We start from the raw sequence: 22,801 nt of genomic DNA, 5'->3' as shown, positions 1-22,801 counted from the left end.
GCCTCCTCCTTGTAGGGCTCTGACAGGAAGTAAGACACTTCACAAATGTATGGAAGAAATACATAAAAGCTAAAATCCTATCCAATAGTTAAGTATAAACAACTGCTTAGTGCTTTTAAAATTTAAAATACAAAAATGAATCTGACTATTTAAAGCGATATGAAATTCACAAATTTTCTTTCATGATTCAGATAGAGCATGCAATTTTTCACTTTCTAATTTACTTCTATTAATTTTTGTTTGTTCTGTTGGTATCTTTTGTTGAAAAGCAGGGATGTTTGCTTAGGAACTGCCCATTTCTGGAGCACTATCTTGCAGCAATTTTGCAAAAATGCTATCCATTTGCAAGAGCACTATATGGCAGCACTATTTCCTGACATGTAGTCCTCCAGATGCCTACCACAACCTAGGTATCTTTTTAACACAGAATATCATGGGAACGAAGCAAATTTGATAATAGAAGTAAATTGGAACCTTTTCCCATATGGTATGCTCTGTCTGAATCACAAAATACGTCTTTTAATAGTTTGTGTGTTTCAGCAACCCTTCTATTTGTTTTGCTAATTAGTTATATTTTTAAACCCTCAGTAACGTTATAGAAAATATCACTTAAAGGGACACTGAACCCAAATTTTTTCTTTCATGATTCAGATTGAGCATGAAATTTTAAGCAATTTTCTAATTTACTCCTATTATCAAATTTTCTTCATTCTCTTGGTATCTTTATTTGAAATGCAAGTTTAGATGCCGGCCCATTTTTGGTGAACAACCTGGGTTGTCCTTGCTGATTGGTGGATAAATACATCCACCAATAAAAAAAGTGCTATACAGAGTTCTGAACCATAAAAAAGCTTAGATGCCTTTTTCAAATAAAGATAGCTAGAGAACGAAGAAAAATTGATAATAGGAGTAAATTAGAAAGTTGCTTAAAATTGCATGCTCTATCTGAATCACAAAAGAAAAAATGTGGGTTCGGTGTCCCTTTAAAAGTATGTATTTTGACTCTGACAACTACCTTCCTCCATCTATACACACATTTTTGTTCCCTTTTTTTTTTTTTTTTTTTTTTTTTTTTTTTTTTCTTCTTAATGGGAGAGGTCAAAAACATAATTTATGCTTACCTGATAAATTCCTTTCTTCTGTAGTGTGATCAGTCCACGGGTCATCATTACTTCTGGGATATTACTCCTCCCCAACAGGAAGTGCAAGAGGATTCACCCAGCAGAGCTGCATATAGCTCCTCCCCTCTACGTCACTCCCAGTCATTCGACCAAGGACCAACGAGAAAGGAAAAGCCAAGGGTGAAGTGGTGACTGGAGTATAAATTAAAAAATATTTACCTGCCTTAAAAACAGGGCGGGCCGTGGACTGATCACACTACAGAAGAAAGGAATTTATCAGGTAAGCATAAATTATGTTTTCTTCTGTTAAGTGTGATCAGTCCACGGGTCATCATTACTTCTGGGATACCAATACCAAAGCAAAAGTACACGGATGACGGGAGGGATAGGCAGGCTCTCTATACAGAAGGAACCACTGCCTGAAGAACCTTTCTCCCAAAAATAGCCTCCGATGAAGCAAAAGTGTCAAATTTGTAAAATTTGGAAAAAGTATGAAGCGAAGACCAAGTTGCAGCCTTGCAAATCTGCTCAACAGAGGCCTCATTCTTGAAGGCCCAAGTGGAAGCCACAGCTCTAGTAGAATGAGCTGTAATTCTTTCAGGAGGCTGCTGTCCAGCAGTCTCATAAGCTAAACGAATTATGCTACGAAGCCAAAAAGAAAGAGAGGTAGCAGAAGCTTTTTGACCTCTTTTCTGCCCAGAGTAAACGACAAACAGAGAAGACGTTTGTCGAAATTCCTTAGTTGCCTGTAAGTAAAATTTTAGAGCACGGACTACATCCAGGTTGTGCAGAAGACGTTCCTTCTTCGAAGAAGGATTTGGGCACAAAGAAGGAACAACAATCTCTTGATTGATATTCCTGTTAGTAACTACCTTAGGTAAGAACCCAGGTTTAGTACGCAGAACTACCTTATCCGAATGAAAAATCAAATAAGGAGAATCACAATGTAAGGCTGATAATTCAGAGACTCTTCGAGCCGAGGAAATAGCCATTAAAAATAGAACTTTCCAAGATAACAACTTTATATCAATGGAATGAAGGGGTTCAAACGGAACGCCCTGTAAAACATTAAGAACAAGGTTTAAACTCCATGGTGGAGCAACAGTTTTAAACACAGGCTTAATCCTGGCCAAAGCCTGACAAAAAGCCTGGACGTCAGGAACTTCTGACAGACGTTTGTGTAACAGAATGGACAGAGCTGAGATCTGTCCCTTTAATGAACTAGCAGATAAACCCTTTTCTAAACCTTCTTGTAGAAAAGACAATATCCTAGGAATCCTAACCTTACTCCACGAGTAACCTTTGGATTCACACCAATATAGGTATTTACGCCATATCTTATGGTAAATCTTTCTAGTAACAGGCTTCCTAGCCTGTATTAAGGTATCAATAACTGACTCAGAAAACCCACGTCTTGATAAAATCAAGCGTTCAATTTCCAAGCAGTCAGCTTCAGAGAAGTTAGATTTTGATGTTTGAAGGGACCCTGTATCAGAAGGTCCTGTTTCAGAGGTAGAGACCAAGGTGGACAGGATGACATGTCCACCAGGTCTGCATACCAAGTCCTGCGTGGCCACGCAGGTGCTATTAGAATCACTGATGCTCTCTCTTGTTTGATTCTGGCAATCAATCGAGGAAGCATCGGGAAGGGTGGAAACACGTAAGCCATCCTGAAGTCCCAAGGTGCTGTCAGGGCATCTATCAGGACTGCTCCTGGGTCCCTGGATCTGGACCCGTAACGAGGAAGCTTGGCGTTCTGTCGAGACCCCATGAGATCTATCTCTGGTTTGCCCCAACGTCTAAGTATTTGGGCAAAGACCTCCGGATGGAGTTCCCACTCCCCCGGATGAAAAGTCTGACGACTTAAGAAATCCGCCTCCCAGTTCTCCACTCCCGGGATGTGGATTGCTGACAGGTGGCAAGAGTGAGACTCTGCCCAGCGAATTATCTTTGATACTTCCATCATAGCTAGGGAGCTTCTTGTCCCTCCCTGATGGTTGATGTAAGCTACAGTCGTGATGTTGTCCGACTGAAACCTGATGAACCCCCGAGTTGTCAACTGGGGCCAAGCCAGGAGGGCATTGAGAACTGCTCTCAATTCCAGAATGTTTATTGGCAGGAGACTCTCCTCCTGACTCCATTGTCCCTGAGCCTTCAGAGAATTCCAGACGGCACCCCAACCTAGAAGGCTGGCGTCTGTTGTTACAATTGTCCAGTCTGGTCTGCTGAATGGCATCCCCCTGGACAGATGTGGCCGAGAAAGCCACCATAGAAGAGAATTTCTGGTCTCTTGATCCAGATTCAGAGAAGGGGATAAGTCTGAGTAATCCCCATTCCACTGACTTAGCATGCACAGTTGCAGTGGTCTGAGGTGCAAGCGTGCAAAGGGTACTATGTCCATTGCCGCTACCATTAAGCCGATTACCTCCATGCATTGAGCCACTGACGGGTATTGAATGGAATGAAGGGTGCGGCAAGCACTTTGAAGTCTTGTTAGCCTGTCCTCTGTCAGGTAAATCTTCATTTCTACAGAATCTATAAGAGTCCCCAGGAAGGGAACTCTTGTGAGTGGAACGAGTGAACTTTTCTTTTCGTTCACCTTCCATCCATGTGACCTTAGAAATGCCAGCACTAACTCTGTATGAGACTTGGCAGTTTGAAAGCTTGAAGCTTGTATCAGAATGTCGTCTAGGTATGGAGCTACCGAGATTCCCCGCGGTCTTAGTACCGCCAGAAGAGCACCCAGAACCTTTGTGAAGATTCTTGGAGCTGTAGCCAATCCGAATGGAAGAGCCACAAACTGGTAATGCCTGTCTAGGAAGGCAAACCTTAGGTACCGATAATGATCTTTGTGAATCGGTATGTGAAGGTAAGCATCTTTTAAATCTACAGTGGTCATGTACTGACCCTCTTGGATCATAGGTAAAATTGTCCGAATAGTCTCCATCTTGAACGATGGAACTCTTAGGAATTTGTTTAGGATCTTTAAGTCCAGGATTGGTCTGAAAGTTCCCTCTTTTTTGGGAACCACAAACAGATTTGAGTAAAACCCCTGTCCCTGTTCCGATCGTGGAACTGGATGGATTACTCCCATTAACAAGAGCTCTTGTACGCAGCGTAGAAACGCCTCTTTCTTTGTCTGGATTGTTGACAATCTTGACAGATGAAATCTCTCTCTTGGAGGAGAGTATTTGAAGTCCAGAAGGTATCCCTGAGATATTATCTCTAGCGCCCAGGGATCCTGAACATCTCTTGCCCAAGCCTGGGCGAAGAGAGAAAGTCTGCCCCCCACTAGATCCGATCCCGGATCGGGGGCCCTCAATTCATGCTGTTTTAGGGGCAGCAGCAGGTTTCCTAGTCTGCTTGCCCTTGTTCCAGGACTGGTTAGGTTTCCAGCCTTGTCTGTAGCGAGCAACAGCTCCTTCCTGTTTTGGTGCAGAGGAAGTTGATGCTGCTCCAGCTTTGAAATTACGAAAGGAACGAAAATTAGACTGTCTAGTCTTGGCTTTGGCTTTGTCCTGAGGCAGGGCATGGCCTTTACCTCCTGTAATGTCAGCGATAATCTCTTTCAACCCGGGCCCGAATAAGGTCTGCCCTTTGAAAGGTATATTAAGCAATTTAGACTTAGAAGTAACATCAGCTGACCAGGATTTTAGCCACAGCGCCCTGCGTGCCTGAATGGCGAATCCTGAATTCTTCGCCGTAAGTTTAGTAAGATGTACTACGGCCTCCGAAATGAATGAATTAGCTAGTTTAAGGACTCTAAGCCTGTCCGTAATGTCATCCAGAGTAGCTGAACCAATGTTCTCTTCCAGAGACTCAATCCAGAATGCCGCTGCAGCCGTGATCGGCACAATGCATGCAAGGGGTTGCAATATAAAACCTTGTTGAACAAACATTTTCTTAAGGTAACCCTCTAACTTTTTATCCATTGGATCTGAAAAAGCACAGCTATCCTCCACCGGGATAGTGGTACGCTTAGCTAAGGTAGAAACTGCACCCTCCACCTTAGGGACCGTTTGCCATAAGTCCCTTGTGGTGGCGTCTATTGGAAACATTTTTCTAAATATCGGAGGGGGTGAGAACGGCACACCGGGTCTATCCCACTCCTTAGTAACAATTTCAGTAAGTCTCTTAGGTATAGGAAAAACCTCAGTACTCGTCGGTACCGCAAAATATTTATCCAACCTACACATTTTCTCTGGTATTGCAACTGTGTTACAATCATTCAGAGCCGCTAACACCTCCCCTAGTAATACACGGAGGTTTTCCAGTTTAAATTTAAAATTTGAAATATCTGAATCCAGTCTGTTTGGATCAGAACCGTCACCCACAGAATGAAGTTCTCCGTCCTCATGTTCTGCCACCTGTGACGCAGTGTCTGACATGGCCCTAATATTATCCGCGCACTCTGTTCTCACCCCAGAGTGATCACGCTTACCTCTTAGTTCTGGTAATTTAGCCAAAACCTCAGTCATAACAGTAGCCATATCCTGTAATGTGATTTGTAATGGCCGCCCAGATGTACTCGGCGCTACAATATCACGCACCTCCCTCTGAGCGGGAGATGTAGGTACTGACACGTGAGGCGAGTTAGTCGGCATAACTCTCCCCTCGTTGTTTGGTGAAATTTGTTCAATTTGTACAGATTGACTTTTATTTAAAGTAGCATCAATACAGTTAGTACATAAATTTCTATTGGGCTCCACTTTGGCATTGCAACAAATGACACAGGTATCATCCTCTGAATCAGACATGTTTAACACACTAGCAAATAAACTTGCAACTTGGAAATACAATTCAATTAGAATAATATTAAAACGTACTGTGCCTTTAAGAAGCACAGAAGATCTATGACAGTTGAAAATTAATAAATTGAAACAGTTATAGCCTCAATCCTTGCAAACAACACAACTTTAGCAAAGGTTTAATCCCATTAGCAAAGATAACAAATTCTGAAAGCAGGAAACAAATTACAGAATAAACGTTTTTTATCTCAGTCAAACTATAATTCTCACAGCTCTGCTGAGAGAAATTACCTCCCTCAAAATAAGTTTTGAAGACCCCTGAGCTCTGTAGAGATGAACCGGATCATGCAGGGAATACAATGAGTTGCTGACTGAAATATTTGATGCGTAGTAAAAGCGCCAAAAAACGGCCCCTCCCCCTCACACACAGCAGTGAGGGAGAACAGAAACTGTCAGAAAACAAATTAAGCAACTGCCAAGTGGAAAAATAGTGCCCAAACATTTATTCACTCAGTACCTCAGTAAATGAAAACGATTTTACATTCCAGCAAAAACGTTAAACATAATCTCTAGTTATTAAACAGCTTTATGTATTTCTTACAGTGTAATTCTAGTGAAGTACCATTCCCCAGAATACTGAAGTGTAAAGTATACATACATGACATTATATCGGTATGGCAGGATTTTCTCATCAATTCCATTGTCAGAAAATAAAAACTGCTACATACCTCTATGCAGATTCATCTGCCCGCTGTCCCCTGATCTGAAGTTTACCTCTCCTCAGATGGCCGAGAAACAGCAATATGATCTTAACTACTCCGGCTAAAATCATAACAAAAACTCTGGTAGATTCTTCTTCAAACTCTGCCAGAGAGATAATAACACACTCCGGTGCTATTTTAAAATAACAAACTTTTGATTGAAGATATAAAACTAAGTATAATCACCATAGTCCTCTCACACATCCTATCTAGTCGTTGGGTGCAAGAGAATGACTGGGAGTGACGTAGAGGGGAGGAGCTATATGCAGCTCTGCTGGGTGAATCCTCTTGCACTTCCTGTTGGGGAGGAGTAATATCCCAGAAGTAATGATGACCCGTGGACTGATCACACTTAACAGAAGAAAACTGAAATATGCATGGGTGTCTTTCAATGTGAAATAAAAGCATGTTTGCAATATACTTGAATTAGGGAAAAAGATTCTAGTAAAAATGATTACTGCTTTATTGTGGCATACGCACATATCCTGTAGGCCCCGTGCACCAATATTCTAACACCGCACCTTCTCGGAGAGTCAGGTGTGGCTTGTATGACACAAATGACATCTTCACAGAATCCATATACACCATCTTTAGCTCTCTGAGCTTGAATACTGGTGCACGGCCCTCACAGGATATGTGCGTATGCCACAGAAAAACAGTCATAACTTTTTCTAGAAGCATTTTTACTAATGGAAGTATACAGCTAAAATGCTTCTATTTAAAATGGAAATGCATTTAATCACATTTCAATTTTGACCTTTTTTAAAATGTTTTTTTACCTTTTATTTACTTTCATTTTAAACAGGGTTTAGTTAAAATGAACTAAACGTGCTATGCAGATATGTAGTTAAAATAAAAATCTGCCTTATCTATTGCTGCTGGGCTTCATTAGTGTGTGTGTGAACCGATCATCACACACTTGTCACTCCAGGTCATATACACGATTTGTTTGCTGGGGGTGAGGTAGACAGACATCAGGGTTAGAATTATAGCTTTGCTATGCGGATGGTCACAGACATGGGACAGAGAATTAAAGTGACGCAGTATTAAATATGTTTTATATAAAAGTGCTGAAGTTAAACGTAAATGGTATAGTATGTGAGGAACATTGGTAAATCGGTTACCACTGATTTTCAAATGTGTCCTCAAGCTTCCCCAACAGGCCAGGTTTTCAGGATTACCTTGGATGAGAGCAGGTCAAATAAGCACGTTTACTAATCGGCTGATTGTTTCACCTGTGCTCCAGTTCAGATATCCTCACAATGTGACCTTTTAGGGAGGCCTGAAGACAGGTTTGTAACCAGTTCTTTATACCGAGGAAGGCTAGGTAAGGTGAAACAGGGTATGGGGATCTAAGTGAATGAGAGAAAGGTGTGTCAGCAAATGGGGTGAATGGGGAAGATGGCAGGTATAGCTGTGGCTTACAAAAGGATAATTATATAGAGGAGGTATGTGGGTAGGCTGACCATATTTCCTTGAGACAAAAACGGGACATTGAGATGTCCAAAACGGGACGGGGTTAATATTCTTTATTCATAGGGAAAAAAGTAAGATTTTAACAAAAGTTCTTTTATGACATGAATATAAACAATTGAGCCAACAATTATCCTTAGCTGAGTTACCCAAAATCATTGTTACATGGTGGAAGAACTGAGAAAAATGTGGAAATAGTTACTTGATAATGATAATTCTTATTTATAAAGTCTGTACAACCAGCACTGCAGCAGCATAATAATAAGCATAATTAATGACAATTTAATTGATTGACAGGCACAGACAATGGTCTTACTTTGGCCATGTACAATTCTTGCAGAACTTAGACATTTGATCTACTTGATCACTATGTTTGTATGTTCACCCTGTGACACAAGAAAATGGTAAGAATGATCTCTCTGGTGATGGTCAGCCACTAATTCGGGTGATGGCAGAGGCAGATAATCATCACATCAGATGATGACAGATCTAGTCCGACTCCTGTCCTTACTAGGCACTAGCTAGTAGTTCTAACTTCCCTCTCATGACCAGTCTCTCTCCTCAGTTCAGTCTGACAGCTCACGACTGAGTACTGACCTGCTGTCACTTGCTTTCAATGATCACGCCCATAATTTTGAGTGCGGGCGGCATAGACATGGTGCTGTGGATCATGTGGGCATGGCCACCCAACCCAAACCCTGCAGTTAAAAAAAACTGCCCTTCCCGCCGGCAGGGAGTTTAAAACATTTTAGTAAGTGGTGTGTGTGCTAAAAAATGACACTTGCACTGGCCGCACGGTCTAATAACCCTCAAAACGGGACAAAATTAATATTATTAAAGAAACGACGGGACAGGGGAAGAAACATAAAATAACGGTACTGTCCCTTTCAAAACGGGACGTATGGTCAGCCTATATGTGGGGAATGTGTCAGTATGTGAGAGAACTAGTTGGTGGCCTGTTTAGGTTTCATGCTGCCCTGGACATGATCTAAGTTGACCTATAAATGACAATCTCCATATTCTCCAAAAGTAGAAGGGGGGGGGGGCAATTTGGGGAAGCTGTGATTAGCAAGGTGGCAAAGCTGTCGGATTTCTTGTCATAATATTGTACCTTCCCCTCCCAAGAACAGCTGTCCTTTTAGGTATGGGCCCAACCAGCCTGTTCCTTTAACAAAAAAACAACAATAGTTGCCTGTGCACATGACACAGTAATTAAATGTGCATCATTTTAGAGAGTCGTATATATTTTATTTTTAGAAAAAAGGAAATACATTTGTAAAGCTACTTTATATTCAGTGTCTCTATTTATTTATTTATTTATTTATTTTTATCTATCTATCCTTTTTACAACATAAATATTTGATTTGTTTGCATATTTTAAGACATAGGTTTAGTGCGATAGCGACCTATAAATATTCATGTCCTGTTCATACTTCAGACTGAGGACAGATATATATTTTAGCAATAGAATGAACACGTGTAATTGAAACACATGTTAAAGGGATAGGACAGTAAAAATTAAACTTGCATGATTCAGATAGATCACTGGTTTTCATTCCTGTCCCCAGACTTCCCTAACAGGTCACATTGTGAGGATATCTGAACTGGAGCACAGGTGAAATAATCAGCTGCTTAGTAAATGTGGTTATTTTACCTGCTCTCATACAAGGTAATCCTGAAAACCCGTCCTGTTGGGGAGGCTTGAGGATAGGTTTGAAAACCAGTGGGAAAGAGAACATGCAAATATTCGACATAAGTGTGAGCTTGCTGGCAATTGGTGCCTGTACACATTTTGTCTCTTGTGATTGGCTAACTAGATGCGTTTAGCTAGCTGCCACTAGTGCAATGCTGTTCCTTCAGCAAAGGATATCAAGGGATTGAAGCAAATTTGATAATAGAAGTAAACTGGACAATTGATTGTTCTCTCTGAATCCTAAAATAAATAAAGGGGTTTCATGTCCCTTTAAGTGGTGGTGCAGGTTTGAGTAGGCAGGAGAGTCTGCCTGCTGAATAGAAACTGGTATTGTGCATCAATGTACAGACCATCCTCCCACATGTTTCTCATGGTAAAACAGAAGATAACCTAGTTAAAACCTGCATGCAACTGATGTACTGGCTGAGTTTTTTTTTTTTTTTTTTTTTTAATCTCTATCGAGAGAGACTCTGTTGTGAGCTATCTTTATTGGTGACTGGAAGCATCTGATGTTGAAGGGACACTGAACCCAAATTTTTTCTTTTGTAATTCAGAAAGAGCATGCAATTTTAAGCAACTTTCTAATTTACTCCTATTAATTTTTCTTCGTTTTCTTGCCATCATTATTTGAAAAAGAAGGCATCTAAGCTTTTTTTTTTTTTTGGTTTCAGTACTCTGGACAGCACTTTTTTATTGGTGGATGAATTTATCCGCCAATCAGCAAGGACAACCCAGGTTGTTCACCAAAAATGGGCCGGCATCTAAACTTACATTCTTGCATTTCAAATAAAGATACCAAGAGAATGAAGAAAATTTGATAATAGGAGTAAATTAGAAAGTTGCTTAAAATTTCATGCTCAATCTGAATCACGAAAGAAACATTTTGGGTACAGTGTCCCTTTAATTTTCTCATTGTCCAAATCAATGAATTAAATGAATATCAAAATAACAATTCATGTAACTTGCAATGTGTATGTGTGCGGTGAAGCTGTCTACAGCTTGGAAATGTATATACACATCAATTTATACCAGTTATATGGTGTATGCAGAGGCAAAACCATCTCACCCTCAGTACAAACCTAATACAACGATCTACCACAAACATTCATAATAGAAACATCCTGTGATTGTAGGTGTCTCAACCACTGAACATAGCTATTCACTTTCTGGTAAATGCAGCTTCTAGTTTTATTCTTTTTAGCGATAAACCAAAAAGGCCTGTGGTGTCTCACTACATTTATCACTCTATATCAGAAGTCTAAAATCAGTAATGTCTTGAGACCTGTGTCATTTATACCTCAACAATAAATGGTTTAGTATGCAGTTGCCTAACAATTAGTTGTGCAAGGTCGCAAAAAAGAACTTTTTAAGGACACCCCCCCCCACACACTATTTTTACTTCTGTAGTCAAATTTTACCCTTTTCTGTTTTGTTTACTACATTCATGTGGGTTTAAAGGGACAGTCAACACCACAAATTTTGTTCTTTAAAAAGAAAGATAATCCTTTTATTACCCATTCCCCAGTTTTGCAAAACCAACACAGTTATAATAATACACGTTTTACGTCTTTAATTACCTTGTATCTAAGATTCTGCTGACTGCCCCTTTATTTCAGTTCTTTTGACAGACTTGCATTTTAGCCAATCAGTGCTCACTCCTAGGTCACTTCACGTGCATGAGCTCAATGTTATCTATATGAAACACATGAACTTATGCCCTCTAGTGGTCAAAATGCATTCAGATTAGAGGCAGTCTTCAAGGTCTAAGAAATTAGCATATGAACCTTCTAGGTTTATTATTATTATTATTATTCTTTATTTATTAAGCGCCAACATATTCCGCAGCGCTGTCCATGGATACAATTCATATAAATAAAACAATACAAGACTTGTAAGATACAGGACAAAATTTACAAACACATACAGGAGGGATTGAGGGCCCTATTTCCGTGGGAACTTACAATCTAGAAGGGTAGGAGGTTGGTAAACAGGAGGTGAGGACTGCAAGATTGAGAAGGATGTTAATACAGAGTTAGATGAGGGAAATATTAGGTAAGTGAAATTAATTTATTATTGAGTTGGGTGGTAGGCTTCCCTGAACAGAAAAGTCTTCAGGGAACATTTAAAGGAAGACAGATTAGGGCAAAGCCTGACAGCACTGGGAAGAGTGTTCCAGAGGGTAGGTGCTGCACGACAGAAGTCCTGCAGTCTAGCATGAGAGGAGGTGATAGTTGCGGATGCAAGGAGCAGGTCATTATTGGATCTTAGTGGACGGGCTGGAGTATACTTGTGTATTAGAGAGGATAGGTAGAGGGGAGCGGTGTTGGTGAGAGTTTTGTATGTAAGGGTGAGAATTTTGAATTTAATTCTGCTTTGAATGGGGAGCCAATGAAGGGACTCACAGAGAGGTGCAGCAGATAGAGCGACGGGAAAGGTGGATCAGCCTGGCAGAGGCATTTAGGATGGATTGAAGAGGGGAGAGGCGGGAAAGAGGAAGGCCAGCGAGTAGGTTGTTGCAGTAGTCAAGTAGGGAGATAACAAGGGAGTAGATTAGTTTTCAGCTAAGAATACCAAGAAAACAAAGCAAAATTGGTGCTAAAAGTAAATTGGAAAGTTGTTTAAAATTACATGCCCTATTTAAATCATGATTTTTAATTTTTTTTTGGACTTGACTGTCCCGTCTCTGTATCCTTTACTACAAATTGGCTACAAAGCACAGGTAGCTATGCACAGGGGTGTACACGTGTCTTAGGAACATGCCCACTTCTGAACCTACCTTAGTATGCTACTATGCTTTCATTAAAAAAGGAAGCTTATAAATTACCACAGTCTATCTGAATAATGAAAGCTTCATTTTGACTTCCTTTTTTTAGCTATTTTAATGACAGGTGATGTGGGAATAAAGGAGGCATTTGTTCAGATAATTGGGATGATATGATTGTGCATGAGTATTAGAGATCAATTCTCTTTTTACTAATTCCTGTGTACTTTTTGTCTTTAACAGCATTATGCGCCCTCAGTATTTGAAAAGTATTCAACCACCTCCACAATTGGAAACAAAGAAGTTTTCCTACACTTGTATGACACAGCAGGTAAATTAGCTGCTCTTTGTTTTTGTTTTTTTGTTAGACTTTTTCCCTTGATCTTGCAGTGTATTTTATTGTAAAATGTGTATAGGTTATACAAATCTTTTTCTTTACTGCAATTATTTATCAATAGTAAAACTCCACACACCATTTGCCTTATTTGGAAGAGCCAATCTGGGCTTTAGTCAGCAGACAAGGCTAGCCGTGGTCATATTAGTATAAAATACTTTCCTTTGCATTGGTTATCTAATTAAGCAAATTCGGGAGATATATGTAGCATGGTTAGCCTCGATAGGAGGGTGCATTTTAAGTCCTGAGAATTAGAAATTCTTAATATTTAGAACTATATTAAATGAAAAGGGGGCACAATGAATAATTTAAGTTTATTACAAAGTTGTTTCATTACGCATGGCTAAAGATTTTATACGGTCCCTTTATAACAACATAAAAGTAGGCGTCTTTAGATCAGTAACTACTTTTACAGTTGTGTGTGCATTGTTAGCTAGATACCTTGCATACAGTACAGCACACTATAGCTGTAATTAAGATCTACTCATTTTGAGGTATTTCCAAAGAGCCTTTGGCATAGGCTAGCATGTGCAGTGAGTAATCTTCCAATTCAAATCCATCTCAGTAAATCAGAACTATCACCAAACCCTTTATTGGTTGCTCAGAAAACAAATATCTCGACAAAGCACAGGCTTCTTTTTTATAGGTGGTCAGACAGAAACCCACAAGCCCAAAATGCATTTTTCATGTGGATCTTTGTTCCTTCCTTCTATGTACATTTTGGTGTATATTTGTTTTTTTTGGTTAAAGTAATGTATAAATTACTTTGGTTCTCTTGGGCAAAGTCTTTTAACTTCATATTCCATGGTAGACTGGAGTACCCAGAACCAGGGGCATGTAGTGCAAAAGCATACACTTAACATGGAATTTTGTTAATTTCAAATTATTCATGGTAGGAGCAGTAAATCACCTACCCCTAATGTTATGATATGTACATTTGAGCACAGATGACTCAAGCAATATAGGTAGAGTACAGAGTTGGGATTGCAGATCTAAAGGAAGGTGATAGTAAATTTGACAAAGATAGTTTACTTTTTTTTTTTTTTCCCATACATTATATGGCCACAAGTATGTGGACACTTGACCATTAAGCCTATATGAGATTGTTGGACATCCCATTCCACCACCATGTGCAGTAAAATGGTGTTGTGCCCCCCTTTGCTGCTCTAACAGCTACCACTCTTCTGGGAAGGCTTTTCACAATATTTTGGAGAGTGTCTGGGGAATATATGTGCCCATTCAGCCAAAAGAGCATTTGGGAAGTCAGTCACTGATGTTGGATAAGAAGGTCTGGATCTCAATCCGCATTCTAATTCATGCCAAAGGTATTCAGTGGGGTTAATGACAGGGCTCTTTGTAGGTCACTTGGCTTCCTCCACACCAAACTCATCAAACCATCGGCTAGATTTAGAGTTTGGCGTTAGCCGTGAAAAGCAGCGTTAAGGGGTCCTAACGCTGCTTTTTGCTGCCCGCTGGTATTTAGAGTCAGGCAGGAAAGGGTCTACCGCTCACTTCCTTTCCGCGACTCCAGGCTACCGCAGATCCCCTTACGTCAATTGCGTATCCTATCTTTTCTATGGGATTTGCAACGCTGGTATTTGGAGTCTTGGAAGAACTGAGCGGTAGAGCCTCTACCGACAAGACTCCTACCTCCAAAAAAAGTCAGTAGTTAAGAGCTTTATGGGCTAACGCCGGAATATAAAGCTCCTAACTACTGTGCTATAAAGTACACTAACACCCATAAACTACCTATGTACCCCTAAACCGAGGCCCCCCACATCGCCAACCCTCTAATAAAAATGTTTAACCCCCTAATCTGCCGACCGGACACCGCCGCCACCTACATTATAGCTATGAACCCCTAATCTGCTGCCCCTAACATTGCCGACACCTATATTATATTTATTACCCCCTAATCTGCCCCCCCCCCCACGTCGCCGCTACCTAACTACACTTATTAACCCCTTATCTGCCAACCGGACCTCGCCACCACTATAATAAATGTATTAACCCCTAAACCGCCATACTCCCGCCTCGCAAACACTATATAATAAATGTTATTAACCCAGAATCTGCCCTCCCTAACAACATCGCCGCCACCTACCTTCAATTATTAACCCCTAATCTCCCGACCTCAACGTTTCCGCTACTATAATAAAGTTCTTAACCCCTAAACCTAAGTCTAACCCTAACACCCCCCTAACATAAATATAATTTAAATTAAACGAAAGAATATTCCTATAATTAAATAAATTATTCCTATTTAAAACTAAATACTTACCTATAAAATAAACCCTAATATAGCTACAATATAACTAATAGTTATATTCTAGCTATTTTAGGATTTATATTTATTTTACAGGCAACTTTGTATTTATTTTAACTAGGTACAATAGCTATTAAATAGTTAATAACTATTTAATAGCTACCTAGTTAAAATAAATACAAAATTACCTGTAAAATAAATCCTAACCTAAGTTACAAATACACCTAACACTACATTATCATTAAATTAATTAAATTAACTACAATTAGCTAAACTAAAATACAATTAAATAAACTATTCTATAATACAAAAACAAACACTAAATTATAAAAAAAAATTACAAGAAGTTTAAACTAATTACACCTAATCTAAGCCCCCTAATAAAATAAAATAAATCCCCCCAAAATAAAAAAATGCCCTACCCTATTCTAAATTACAAAAGTAATCTGCTCTTTTACCAGCCCTTAAAAGGGCTTTTTGCGGGGCATTGCCCCAAAGTAATCCAGCTTTTACCTGTAAAAAATAATACAACCCCCCCAACATTACAACCCACCACCCACATACCCCTACTCTAACCCACCCAAACCCCCCTTAAAAAAACTTAACGCTAACCCCCTGAAGATCTCCCTACCTTGAGTCGTCTTCACCCAACCGGGCCGAATTCTTCATCCAAGGTGCGCAGAGAAGGTCCTTCATCCGGTAGAAGTCTTCATCCAGGCGACGTCTTCAATCTTCATCCATCCGGAGGGGAGCCAACTTCAAAGGAGCAGACGTGGAGCCATCCTCTTCAACCGACAAATGAAGGTTCCTTTAAGGGACGTCATCCAAGATGGCGTCCCTTCAATTCCGATTGGCTGATAGAATCCTATCAGCCAATCGGAATTAAGGTAGGAAAAATCTGATTGGCTGATGCAATCAGCCAATCAGATTGGATCAGCCAATCAGATTGAACTTCAATCGTATTGAGCTTGCATTCTATTGGCTGATTGGAACAGCCAATAGAAAGCGAGCTCAATACGATTGGATCAGCCAATCTGATTTTTCCTACCTTAATTCCGATTGGCTGATAGAATCCTATCAGCCAATCGGAATTGAAGGGACGCCATCTTGGATGACGTCCCTTAAAGGAACCTTCATTCGTCGGTTGAAGAGGATGGCTCCACGTCGGCTCCTTTGAAGATGGCTCCGCTCCGGATGGATGAAGATTGAACCTTCATTCGTCGGGAAGTCGTCGGTTGAAGAGTATGGCTCCGCGTCGGCTCCTTTGAAGATGGCTCCGCGTCGGCTCCTTTGAAGATGGCTCCGCTCTGGATGGATGAAGATTGAAGACGCCGCCTGGATGAAGACTTCTATCGGATGAAGGACCTCCTCTGCGCAACTTGGATGAAGAATTCGGCTTGGCTGGGTGAAGACGACTCAAGGTAGGATGATTTTCAGGAGGTTAGCGATAGGTTGTTTTTGTTTTTTTAAGGGGGGTTTGGGTGGGTTAGAGTAGGGGTATGTGGGTGGTAGGTTGTAATGTTGGGGGGGGGGGTATTGTATTTTCAGGTAAAAGAGCTGATTACTTTGGGGCAATGCCCCGCAAAAAGCACTTTTAAGGACTGGTAAAAGAGCAGATTATTTTTGTAATTTAGAATAGGGTAGGGCATTTTTTTATTTTGGAGGGATTTTTTATTTTATTGGGGGGCTTAGATTAGGTGTAATTAGTTTAAACTTCTTGTAATTTTTTTTTATTTTTTGTAATTTAGTGTTTGTTTTTTGTATTATAGATTAGTTTATTTAATTGTATGTTAGTTTAGCTAATTGTAGTTAATTTAATTAATTTAATGATAGTGTAGTGTTAGGTGTATTTGTAACTTAGGTTAGGATTTATTTTACAGGTAATTTTGTACTTATTTTAACTAGGTAGCTATTAAATAGTTATTAACTATTTAACAGCTATTGTACCTAGTTAAAATAAATACAAAGTTGCCTGTAAAATAAACATAAATCCTAAAATAGCTACAATGTAACTATTATATTGTAGCTATTTTAGGGTTTATTTGATAGGTAAGTATTTAGTTTTAAATAGGAATAATGTATTTAATTATAGGAATATTATTTCGTTTAATTAAAATTATATTTAACTTAGGGGGGTGTTAGGGTTAGAGTTAGGTTTAGGGGTTAATAACTTTATTATAGTAGCGGGCGGGAAATTAGGGGTTAATTGTAGGTAGGTGGCGGCGATGTTAGGGAGGGCAGATTAGGGGTTAATAAAATTTATTATAGTGTTTGCGAGGCGGGAGTGCGGCGGTTTAGGGGTTAATACATTTAATATAGTGGCGGCGAGGTCCGGTCAGCAGATTATGGGTTAATAAGTGTAGGTAAGGTAGTGGCGACGTTTGGGGGGGGGGCAGATTAGGGGGTAATAAATATAATATAGGTGTCGGCGGTGTTAGGGGCAGTAGATTAGGGGTTAATAGCTATAATGTAGGTTGCGGCGGTGTCCGGATCGGCAGATTAGGGGTTAATAATGCAGGTGTCGGCAATAGCGGGGGCAGCAGATTAGGGGTTAATAAGTGTAAAGGGGTGTTTAGACTCAGGGTTCATGTTAGGGTGTTAGGTGCAGACTTAGAGAGTATTTCCCCATAGGAAACAATGGGGCTGCGCTAGGAGCTGAACGCTGCTTTTTTGCAGGTGTTAGTTTTTTTTTTTTCCAGCCAGCTCAGCCCCATTGTATCCTATGGGGATATCGTGCATGAGCACGTTTTTCCAGCTTACCGCTACCGTAAGCAACGCTGGTATTGAGAGTTGAAGGGAAGGTAAATTCTGCTCAACGCTCCCTTTTCTGAGCCTAACGCAGCCATTCAGACAACTCTAAATACCAGCGTTGTCTTAAGGGTGCGCTGGGAAAAAAAGCAGCGTTAGCTACACGGGTCTTTACCGACAAAACTCTAAATCTAGGCGCATGTCTTTATGGACGTTGCTTTGTGTACAGGGACACAGTCAATCTGCAACAGGAAAGAGCCTTCCGCCACAAAGTTTGAAGCGGCCAACAGTCTAAAATGTCTTTGTATCCTGTAGCATTAAGATGACCCGTCACTGAAACTATGGAGCCTAGACCAGACAATTATCCCTCCTACCTCAAACTTTACAGTAGACACTAAGCATTCGGGTAGGTAGTGTTTTCTTGCAATCTATCACACCCAGATCTGCCAGGTACTGAAGTGAGATTGATCACACCAGATAACCTGTTTCCACTGCACCAGGGTCCAGTAACAGCGTGCTTTACACCACTGCAGCTGTCGCTTGGCATTGCATGTGTTGTGAGGTTTATGTACAGCTGCTCGTCCATGGAAACCCATTTCATGAAGCTCCTGATGCGCAATCATTGTGCTGATGTTTCCAGAGGCAGTTTAGAACTCTGTAGTGAGTGATGCAACAGGTCATATGCGTTTTTTTTTTTTTTTTTTTTTTTTTTTTTTTTTCTCACTGAGCAGCTCCACTCTGTGCATTTGCATAGTCTACTACTTTGTGGCTGGACTGTTGCTGTTTGTAGATGCTTCCACTAGACAATAATAGCGTTTACATTTGACCAGGGCAGATCTAGTAGGGTTATATATATATATATATATATATATATATATATTTTTTTTTTTAAACAATCTTGTGGCAAAGGTGGCATCCTATGATAGTGCCACATTTAAAGTCACTGAGCACTTCAGTATGACCCGCTGTACTGTCAATATTTGTCTATGGAGATTTCATGGCTATGAGCTGGATATAATCATCCTATTGGCAATGGGTGTGACTGAAAACCTAAACTCTAATAATTTGTGGTATCCACATACCTTTGGCCATATAGTTTGTGTGTATATGTTATTAAAGGGACATTTTCATGCAAAACTAAACCCATAATGGGATTAAACATGTAACTAAGATCTCCCGGGAGCCTCAAAACATTACTGCTCCAGAGCAGGACACGGGTTGTATTGGGAGGCTTCATGTGTACTCTGGCTCTAATTAGCTCACCAGCCATGTCCTCCTTAGTAACCACAACAAATTGCAGCTCCTCAACAGTATTTTAATCCCCATAGTTAGCGAGGGACATTTAGTGCAAAAATAAAAGGCCCTAATAATGTTACACATTATGTTTACATTATAATACCTATTTAAACTTCTAACAATTAGAATATAGTTTTAAATGTAATATCTTAGCATGGAAAGGATTTTGGTTTCACGGTCTTGTTACACCTAATTTATCTCTCTGGGCTAGTATTATGTATGGTTATTGTTGCTGTTCCTTTTATGAGGAAAATGTATCCTAGATGTTGTTTTTCTTAAGATGTAGTAGTCGTAAGTGAGGACTAGCCTAACCTGTTTCTGGACTCTTGATTCTATGGGTGTCGGATGTGATAAATATTATTTTTCTCTAAACACTGCTTAATCTCACTACAACCAAAATATACAGTTATGGGAGTGCTTGTGCTGAGAGTTATCAAGGACTTATGTAAATGAAATAGTCTTCTAGGAAATAAATGTATTTGTTCTGTGACACACATCATCCTACACTGGTAGAACGAAAATGCTCTGCAGTTCAGGTGTAATCAAAACAGTAGATTTCCCATAGTGACATTTTTGGCTGCACAATGTGTTAGGAAGCTACTGCTGGCTCTAATTACTTCTGAAAGTCCCATGACTTTGAGGGGGACTACAATAGCGCCCTTGTGAGATCTGGAACTGGCTGCTTAGTTCCAGTTGGTCGGCATGGAAATGAATATGCATGACATGGAACTTTTTTTTTTTTTTTTTTCTTCACACATTTGTCACTTAACTGTTTTAAACCTGTGGGGGTTTTTTGTGTTTTTTTTTTTGTGTTTTTTTTAATCTTAACATTTTTAAATAGAGATGGATAATTACCAAGCAATAGAAAGGAGACTGACCCAGTTAAACTCATGAGTAGAACACACTTGCCAGAAGTTTGCACAAATAAGAGTTTTTTTTTTCCATTAGGATGCAGACACCTAGCAACTGGATTTGAGATTTTTGCACTAATAAAACATAATATAAATATAATTAGTCCAAAACAAAATAATGCTGCTTGACACTAGCCATATATATTCAGAGATGACCTTGTTTGCAAAGCCTTTATGTTGCATAAAGTAGTTAAGATATTTAAAACTATTTTTTTTTCTTATTTATTCCATATCCAAAATGACCACAGACTTAGCACTCCTCACTCCCAACCATAGGGAACTTCCATGGTGCACTTTAACATGTAAATATATCTATCATCCATTAATACAATTACATTTTGTGATTCCAAATACAAATATTGACATTTAGAGCATTTATTTGCAGAAAAGACAACTGGTCAAAATAACAAAAAAGATGCAGTGTTTTCAGACCGGCAATAATGCAAAGAAAACAAGTTAATATTCAATTTTAAACACAATACTAATGTTTGGTGGAATACCCTGATTTTCAGACACAGCTTTCATGCGTCTTGGCATGCTCTCCACCAGACTTTCACATTGCTGTTAGCTGACTTTATGCCACTGGAGCTACAATTCCAGCAGCTCTGCTTTGTTTGATGGCTTGTGACCATTTACCTTCCTCTCAATCGCATTCCAGAGATTTTCAATGGGGTTCAGGTCTGGGGATCAGACTGGCCATAACAGGTTCTTGATTTGATGGTCCTACATCCACACCTTGATTGACCTGGCTGTGAGGCATGGAAAAAAAATCATCACAGATCCTCCATTAAATTTCACAGTCGGTGCGAGACACCTCTCCAGGTCTCAGTCTAACCATTAGATGACCAGGTGTTGGGCAAAGCTAAAAATTGGACTCACCAGAGAAGATGACCTGGAATTGGGCAGATTTATCTTTGTGATGAAAACTTGCTTCCTCCTTCTCTGAAAATGTTCCCCAACTCCTGAGGATTGTTTTTTCCAGCAGGACAGTTCTCCATGCCACACAGTCAGGTATGAAGACCACCAGATCAAGACCCTGTCATGGCCAGTCCAATCTCCAGACCTGAACCCAATTGAATACCTCTGGAATGTGAAGAAGAAGATGGATGGTGACAAACCATTAATCAAAGCAGTGCTGCTTGAATTTTTGCACCAGGAGTGGCATAAAGTCATCTGACAGCAATATGAAAGACTGGTGGAGCACATGCCAAGAGAAGACTGGTGGTTCGAACGGTGTCAAAAGGTTTAAAATGACATTTTTCAACATTTAAGAGGAAAATACGTTTCTGAGAAATTATTGAGAATTATAATCAAAGGTAAAATGTGATATTGCATGTGGGTATTTTTATATTACCCTTGAAAGGTTTCCTTCTGTTTGTTTTTCCTTTTTAAAAAGAAATTAGCTTACAATGTCGTGTGGCACATAGGCACAATCTGATAAATGTAGGTGATCTAATAAGCTAAATATATTGCTTTAATCATAACCTGTTTTAGGCTTGATAGTAAACTTATGTGTGGGAATAGAAAGTTGCATTTTAAAGTCTAGCTGTCAGGTGACTTCAGCAAAACTATTCTTAAAGTAAAAGTTAAGTCAAAATTAAACTTTTATGATTTAGATAGAGCATGCAATTAAACACCTATCTAATATACTTCTATTATTTAATTTGTAGTCTTTGAATCCATTGTAAATAAAAGTGTAGGGTAATTTTGTTTGTTTCTTAGCTCTGGCTAAAGCAACCTATGAATGCTCAAGAGCAGTAATGCACTACTTGAAGCTAGCTGCTGATTGGTGACTGCACATATGAGCCTATCTTCATTGGCCATGTGTTCAGCTAGTTTTCAGTAGTTCCTTTGCTGTTTTTTTCAACAATGAATACCATGAGAATGAAGCACATTATATAATAGAGCATACAATTTTAAAACTCATTCCACTTTATTTCTATCTGAATCATAGGGGGAAAAAATAAGATCCATGTCCCTTTAATGTGGAATGCTGGAGCCATGAAATAAACGTATAAGTGCTGAATACAAACAAGCCCAAAGATGTTTTTATTTATTTTGAGGCTTTTAAAGTATGTGGCACATAGGTGACTATGCTGGATAGTGAGCATAGAATTTGGTAGTCCTTATGAATATGATTTATGAATTTATTTTTGCATGCTGATTTTGTCTTAACTAAAAGGTGGCAGAGTAGAAGCAGTCAGTTCTCTGAGACGCACGCAATTCACTTCCTGCAGGAAACTTATGGTCAGAGTGATGATAGCGGAAAAGGTTTGCAAAATGCCGTCTGACTCTGCATTGCATAAAAAAAAGAAGAAAAATTATAAAACTGAATATGTCCATTTGTATTGAGGGGGGAAACCTGTTTGGTACCTTTTTTAGATTCATTTGTGTCCAGATATTTAACCTACAGTATATAAGGTGACCATATAGTTTAGCCACATCACAGATTAACTAACATTGTACCTTTTTTTTTTTTTTTTTTTTTTTTTAAAGGAGATAAAATTCTATTTTCTTTTTAATTTAATGCAGAATGAAACTAAAGATTTTGCTTATTTTAAGGTATATTTTTGATAACTGCAAAATGTTTGTTTAATTAATTTTAATTGTAGTGTTGAACAATGTCCAG

The 22,801-nt window shown here is 39.4% G+C and overlaps 1 protein-coding gene across 1 annotated transcript in view; it reads left to right on the top strand.

Moving 5' to 3' along the window:
- Positions 1-22,801, top strand: part of RHOF (ras homolog family member F, filopodia associated) — a 96,821-nt gene that overhangs the window by 4,698 nt on the left and 69,322 nt on the right. Inside the window, exon 2 of the mRNA XM_053701750.1 lies at positions 12,801-12,888. Coding sequence (XP_053557725.1) covers positions 12,801-12,888 — 88 coding nt within the window. The remainder of the gene's footprint in view (positions 1-12,800; positions 12,889-22,801) is intronic.

Source organism: Bombina bombina, chromosome 2 (assembly GCF_027579735.1).
Source record: "Bombina bombina isolate aBomBom1 chromosome 2, aBomBom1.pri, whole genome shotgun sequence".
Taxonomy (NCBI): Eukaryota; Metazoa; Chordata; class Amphibia; order Anura; family Bombinatoridae; genus Bombina; species Bombina bombina.
Note: the sequence above shows the minus strand (reverse complement) of the source record. Positions and strands in the feature narration are given on the sequence as shown.